Here is a 7,591-nt window from a genome sequence, read left to right on the forward strand (position 1 = left end):
GGATCATGGATTATAGGTTCAATGTCCTTTATTTCTGGCTAGAATCCCCTTATGAGTGAGTGCATACCATATTCATCTTTTTGTGTCTGAGTTACCTCACTCAGGATAGTGTTTTCTATTTCCATCTGGAACTTGAACTTTTAAACGGTGTCTGCTTCCTCTTCTACAACATGATACCTGAGGTCTACACTTCAGTTTCTCATATTTTCCATTTCTGTTATCTCCCTTTTTGAAAAATAAAAAGTGAATCTAATCACACACACACACACACACACACACACACCACCACCAACAACAACAACAATAACAACAACAACTATAATGCTTTTCTTAACAGAGTATTATGTTCCATCTAAAAAAATTGTTTAGTTTTTCCCTTTCCTGTTTTGTGTGCATGTTCAGTGCATTTGTCTCATCTCGAGCAAGTGTTGAAAACAGTCTGCAATGCTTAAGCAGAAGCCATTTCTTACAGTTCTGGAAGCTGGTAGGCTCAGTTCCCCTAGCTGCCGCTTCCTGGCTGAACATGTCTGCCTTTTTCTTTTGTCTTTACCCAGTACAGAGAGCAAAGCTTTGATCTCTCATTCTTTCATGGATACAGTTCTATTGTGAGGGGTCCTTCCATGTAACCACATCCATGTCATTTCTTCCTAAAGCTCCACCTCCCAAAGTGTCACTTTTGGAATGAGGGCCTCAGTATACAAATCCATGAGGTGGGAATGTGCATGCATTTATAACATAACAGTAGTACACGGTGGTTATGTTATAAATAGCCTAAATCCCTAGGTCAAATACACTGTAAAGTTCAAAATTTTTCATTTTTTACAAAATAGGCACACACACATACTTCTTATTAGCCTTTTTACCTGTTTTAGATCTCAGTTGTTTTCTTCAAGTTAGTTTTATAGTGGGTGACTGTAGTAATAGGAGCAGCGGGTTGCGTTCCACCACCCGGCTAGCTTTACCCCAAAATAATTACACACAAACTGTATTATTTTAAACACAGCCTGGCCCATTAGTTCCAGCCTCTTATTGGCTAGCTCTTACATATTGATCTAACCCATTTCTAATATTCTGTGTAGCCCACGAGGTGGCTTACCAGGGAAGATCTTAACCTGTGTCTGTCTGGAGTGGGAGAATCATGGCAACTCAGCTTCTTTCTCCCAGCATTCTGTTCTGTTTACTCCGCCTACCTAATTTTATGTCCTATTAAAGGGCCAAGGCAGTCTCTTTATTTAACCAATGAAATTAACAAAAAACAGAAGACTCTCCCCCATCAGGTGACTTTCTATGATTCTACAATTTTTTTTAAATTTAATTATTTATGTTTATGGGTGGTTTGCCTGTGTATGTGTATGCACCATTAGCATGTTTGGTCCTTGAAAGCCGTAAAAGAGCATCAGATTCCCTTGACCTAGAGATTAAGATGGCTTTAAGCTACCATATACGTGTTGTAATGGAACGTAGTGCTCTTAACTGCTGACCGTTTCTCTAGTCCCAGACGGTATAAATTTTAAGTAGTTCTTTTTGTCTCTTAGTTTTGTGTGTTGAACAAGGGTATTGTGTGCCTGTCACATTCTTTGCCCCAGAGCTGAGCTCCATGCTCTTCCCTTGGCTTTCTCTGGTTTGTCCTCAGCCTTCTATCTGTGGAACCTGAAGGAATGCGGATCAGCTTCATGCGATAAGTCCTTCTCTGCATCCTTTGGGGTGTGTTCTCCCTCCCCACTCTCCCTCCCTCTCTTCTGCTCTGCCTCACTCACTCACTCCTTTCAGTGTGTGGCGGGTATGGTATCTTTGATTCATTCTACTTGAAGTTTTGCAAGAATATAGTTCAATACTTTTCATGTTTGAGAAAGAATTGGGCGTTATTTCTTCAAATATTTGTCCTCTTTTCTTTAAATCCCATTGTTTTTATTAGCCCACGTGTCTTTAAAATTGTTCACTCCTCTTTGTGGCCTCTTCTGTGTGTTCCTTGGTGTGGCTCACCTCAGTTAATGTTCTTCTTCCTTCATGCTTCCGCCTGCTCACGACTGCTCATGAGTTCTTCTGAACTTTTGCTTCAGTTTTCCTGTTTTCCCCTTCAGCATTTCAGTCCATGTTTAAGTGACATTTATGTCTTCATTGGTATTGTTTATTTGCTAAAACATCGTTTTAAGGTATTGACTTTAATTTTTTAAGGTTTTAATCAAATTTAAAGGTTTTATCTATTAATATCAAAGTCTAGATTTCCCAGAATGCTTATTAATTCTTTTATCTTCCTTGTATTTATCATATTTTCTTGTTTTGAATTTATTTTCATGATTTATTTATTTGTTTGTTTGTCATATCCTTGGGTTTGGGGGTTCTTTATTGGCATTTGTTTTAGTAATCCTTATAAATAAATCCCACAAGGTCGTTATTCTTTGCTGTGTGTTCACTCTAGCTCCTATCAGTTAGTGTGCTGATTAATAGAGATTTTCTTAAATTCTTGCAAGCCATGAGTTTAGACTGCCGGGACATTTCTGTGTCTGGGTGCAGTACAACACGGCGGGTGCCTCTCAGCTTAGCTTTAGCTTTTCCTCCTTCCTGCGCAGTCTCTGGCGGGAGTCTGGGCCTTCTTGGATCTTTCCTGAGCACAAGCATGCACATTCCTTCTAGAATGCTAGAAAGTATGAGAACTCCAGATTCCCAGTGGACATCCCATTGCCTGGACCTTCTTGTTAAAGCTTTGGTTAGTGTAATTTTGTGCACTGTCCACTAGCGCTGGCGACCATGCAGTCCCTGGATTTCTTGTCACTGTTGTCAGTCATCGCTCCTACCCAGAGGCTTTTAGCACTGCCAGGACATGTACAGACCTCTTTATGAGTAGCTTCCTCGAGAACCACCAGGCCGCTTAAATTATGGTGTTTTTCTGGAAATGATTCTTTCTTTAAAGGAGCTTCATCCCACTTCTGTGTGCTGTATTACCTCCAGATGTTGCCCCTGTGTGCTGTTACCTCCAGATGCTGCCCTGTGTGCTCTGTTACCTCGAGACTACTGCCCCTGTGTGCTGTGTTACCTCCAGATGCTGCCCCTGTGAACTGTATTACCTCCAGATGCTGCCCCTGTGGCTGTTTTCAGGCCATAGCATTAGAGTAGGATGTTTGGAGCTAGGACAAGTTCAAGTTTGCTGTGCCCTACCACTGTTAAGCCACATTATCATGAGTTCATGGCCACAGATTGCTCTCTGCTTTTGGTTAATGTCCGTAGTGTGGAAAAGGTTGTTTCATTGGTCCTAGGTCCTTTGCTGCTTTTATGGAGAATAAATGCTTCACGGTTCTTACTCCATGACTTTTGCTGGCACCACCTCTACAGTTTAATTTTCATATAGAAATTGGCATCTTGGCTAAAGCATAATCTGTGGCTTCTAGGTCAACTCAATATTCTCATCACTGGTGAGATATTTAATTGCTAATTTAACTTCTTGTATACATGCACATTGGAGGAGCATAAAGTATTTTAGATTCTTTATTTTATTCTGTGATCTTAAGTAGCTAATTAAATAGTCTGACTCATATTTAGACTGGTAAGACAGCTAAGGATTTTTGTATTTAATGTTTTTGCCAAAATGTAACAAAAGGGAGTCTTTGGATCTTCAAGGTCTGTAATTTCTGTGTCATGTTTCAGGACCTCTAATTGGAAGCTGGCAGTTTTACAAGCTGTTTCTCACTAACAGTTAGGAAGAGATACGCCTTACCACTAAATAAATAAATTAAAAAAAAAAGACTCCGGCCTCCATGTTACATGGGCAGCACACATTGGTATCTGAATCTAGTACTGAAGGAAGATAGAACTTCACCCCTTATAGTGACCATTTGGTACCACAAAGGAATGACTTCAGAGTTCCTTGTCAATAAAATCCTTTTTTTGTAATGAGTTCTCAGTGAGGTCCTGTCTTATGAGATAGGTCCAAGGACTGTTGCTCCCCTCCATGAGATCATCTTGACCCTCTCCTTTGCTGTCCTTCCTACTCCTTAAGCCCCAAAAACACTATGTTTGAACTGGACAGTTCACAGAAGGCGAATCTGAACCTCTTTGTCAAATTATTATCTGATAAGCTCATCTTGATATGGCAGATAGAATAATATGTTAGTATTTCCTTTTATCCTCTCTGCATTCTGAAGCACACTTCATGGGAAATGAAATTTCACACTTATCTGTTCTTATCAATTCTAAAGGAAGAGGTAAACAGATCTAGCCTGTACTTAGAACAGAGCCTTTTTTAATCCTATGGCCTTGCCAGTTCTTTACCGTGACTCGGGTTTGCCTTGAACTTAAACAGAATCAGCTAAGCAAACAAACCAATAAATAAAGCTCAAGATTTTGCTGCTAAAGAATCCATCTCTTTTTCATTCTGAAACAGTTGTTTAGAAACTCATTTCTGATATTTTGTTTCCTCTTTTATGTCCATTCCTAAAACCAAGTTCGTATTGTAGGGGATGCGTGTTAAAATACTTTATGTATTTGCCACAGAAACATAGGACAGTTCCTCAAGCTGATGCTGTTTCTGAAGAAATTTCACTTCTCTGACTTGAGATCTCCTTAACAGTGCATGCATGTGCCTGTGCTTGGGTGTGTGTGTAGGCGTGTATGTGTGAGTGAAGTTACTTTTCTCTTTAATGTACTTCAGTAATAGAATAAAATGTTTTCAATCAAACTAAAGTTTTCACTGTTTACTTGTTAGCCAAGACTTTTTAAATGTTTTGCTTCTTTGCATACACATTATTGACCTAAGTGTCTTGATGGAAATTTTGGTACAAAAACTGGGACTATATACTAAACTAAATTGCACCTTGTATAAGATCATTGTTATGTGGTAGCCACTTATGTCAGCTTACTGATTGTATTCTTTCAATATTAGTGTTCAGGACGGTATTATAATGATTGTATTTTTCATTTTAGATCATTTGGGGAATATTTTTCATCTTAGTCGCATTGCTGTTTGTAACTTCTCTCTTCCTGTCAAAGTAAGTACAGCAGTGATATTTTCTAAAGCACATATACAAAATCTTTGATAGCATCCATTTTGGTGCTGAATTCCATTAGTGTAGCCTATTCTACCTAAAGTGTTGTAGAGCATTAGCCCAGAGAATCGCTAAAAGGTTGTGTATTGACAGTATTTCCTTTTTACTTATTGACAGTGTCTGTGAGACATTGCAGCGAAGTTTAATTTGCTTTCTGTGGCTCAGCAGAAGTGGCATGCTTAAGTTATGATGCTCTTCTTTCTGGCTGGACTGGGAATGTGGCAGTATAATGTAAATTCATTCTTCCTGGTTTCTTTTAGTTTAGATAAAGCTCTTCATTCAGCTGGAATAGATTCTGGTTTCATCATCTTTGGAACTAACCTGAGTAATCCACTGAACATGCTTTTGCCTTTGTTGCAAACAGTAAGTAACATGTCAGTCATTTTACACTCCAATAAAGCATCTCTCCCAGTAGAGTCATTGTCATGCAGACTTGCAAAAGTCAGACTTGTGTTGGAGCCAGATGCTAAGTTTTTATTTGCAAATTGTACCTAAATTGATGTTGGTTTATAGATGATTATATCTGTGTATTGGCCAACTTTTGATATGAGATACTTACTACTACCAAAGGTGAACTCTTCCAGACAATTTAGTTTTTAAATTTTAATTAAGTCTTTATTTCATATATAAAAATGCAACATAATTGATTTTAGAATTTTTTCCTTAGGATGTTGTTATTATTAACATAATAATAGTTGGGATTTTATAAAAATATTTTTTATGGTATTCTCATATTAGCCTAATCTGAAAGGTGATTAACATTTTAATTATCAAATGTAAATAATTATTTCAAGCTATTTTGTTTTAATTTCTAGAGCTCTCAGAGCTTGGCTTTTAAACTTGATTTTCATCTTTTTTTTTAGGTGTTCCCTCTTGATTATATTCTTATAACAATTATTATTATGTACTTTATTTTTACTTCGATGGCGGGAATTCGAAATATTGGCATATGGTTCTTTTGGATTAGAGTAAGTATATAATATCTTCTGGCTTTTGTATTTATTACTTTGTACATTATTTCCATTGTGGCAATTTATCCTCTTTGTTAGTTTGTGTGTTATTTGAGAAAAAGCCTTTGTAGCCCAGATTGGCCTTAAGTCTGTGATTTTCCTACCTTTCCCATCTTTGTGCTAGGATGACAGTGTGTACCGCCACAGCCCGCTCTTATATTTAGAATATATTATGTGTAGTATGATACTAAAAGTGATAGAAATAACGTTATGTTCCATGTTAACATAAAAGTACTTTCTAGAGCAGGAAGTCTTACATAGGAGTTGTTTACACACACACACTATTTCTTTCAGATATTTAGCAGTGTTTAGAAACATTTTTTAGTTAGTTACTAGGGACTGCTGTGGAAGTGTAAGGATTAGGGATCAGGGATGCTGCCAATTAAACTTCTGAAGTTCAGAAACCTTGGTCTAGAAGGTATGCTGTTTATCTTAGCCTTTGATTGCTTTGGGCATACAACGAACACACTGAAGTTCAGAGATTCCCCTCCCTGGTGGGTGTCAGAGACTGTTACTGTTAGCCTCTTTATTCATGAATTCCCCACCTGTACATTTACCCAACCAAATAGATGGAATAGGGCTGACCTTTGCCCTTTCATTAGTCCTTGAACATCATAAATACTGATACCCCACCTGTGGTAATTATCCGTAGCATTGGCATGATTTAGAGTACACAGGAGTACCTGCATAGGCTCCATGTAAACTCTACACCCTGCACTCAATGGAATTGAGAATGTGCAGATTTTGGTGTCGTAGTGAACTTTGGACCCTCCATCCCCATACCAAAGACAACTGCAAACATTGCTTATTTTCTTACATGCATCCTGAGAAAATTATAAATGGTAAATTGATGCTGAATCAGATAGACATCACTTTTAGATATGAATAAAAGAAAACATAGTAAACATGCATTTGAACTGAAGAAAAACTTCTTTCTGTGGGGGGAATGCTTCAGTGGTTAAAGTACGAGATCCAGTCGTGATGTGACTTCCAGTTTCTCATTAGGAACATCTTATTGTGTGACCACTCCTGTGCAAAAGGGGATCTCAGTGACTATATTGTCATCTCGTCCAGAACAGAATTCTGTTAGCCTGTAATAGGCTGTTGTCTGGTAAAGCAGCAGGAACTAGTAAAGTGGGGCTCACCATTACAATGGACCAAGTCACGTAATTCCTTAAGTTACAGTTAACACTTAAGTTCCCCTTTAGCACAGATAAAAATACCACATCTATAATCAGACTACCATAAATGATCATAAGCTAGTTTTTAAGACAGACTATAGTGTGAAGGTATTAGGATATTGTATCTCCTGAGTAAACTGGGAGCATGGGGACCTTGGGGGAGGGTTGAAGTGGGAAGGGAGAGGCAGGGGCAGGGACAGGGAGGGGAGCAGAGAAAAATGTAGAGCTTAATAAATATCAATTTCTTTGAGCATAGGCTCTCTGATATTATTTCCAAATACACATAAGATTAATGCTGAAAGTTTTATAGGAAAAAAGATCTTTTTTGTTCTTTTGTTTTCAAGTTCTTAGTGTTTGTGTT

At 38.0% G+C, this 7,591-nt stretch overlaps 1 protein-coding gene across 1 annotated transcript in view; it reads left to right on the top strand.

Annotated features, from left to right (window-relative positions):
• The window catches only part of Lmbrd1 (LMBR1 domain containing 1), a 91,905-nt gene that overhangs the window by 64,656 nt on the left and 19,658 nt on the right, over positions 1-7,591 (top strand). Inside the window, exons 10-12 of the mRNA XM_005359882.3 lie at positions 4,918-4,982; positions 5,300-5,402; positions 5,903-6,007. Of these exons, the coding sequence (XP_005359939.1) occupies positions 4,918-4,982; positions 5,300-5,402; positions 5,903-6,007 (273 nt within the window). The remainder of the gene's footprint in view (positions 1-4,917; positions 4,983-5,299; positions 5,403-5,902; positions 6,008-7,591) is intronic.

The sequence above is a fragment of the Microtus ochrogaster genome, linkage group LG2, assembly GCF_000317375.1.
Source record: "Microtus ochrogaster isolate Prairie Vole_2 linkage group LG2, MicOch1.0, whole genome shotgun sequence".
In the NCBI taxonomy this organism is placed as follows: Eukaryota; Metazoa; Chordata; class Mammalia; order Rodentia; family Cricetidae; genus Microtus; species Microtus ochrogaster.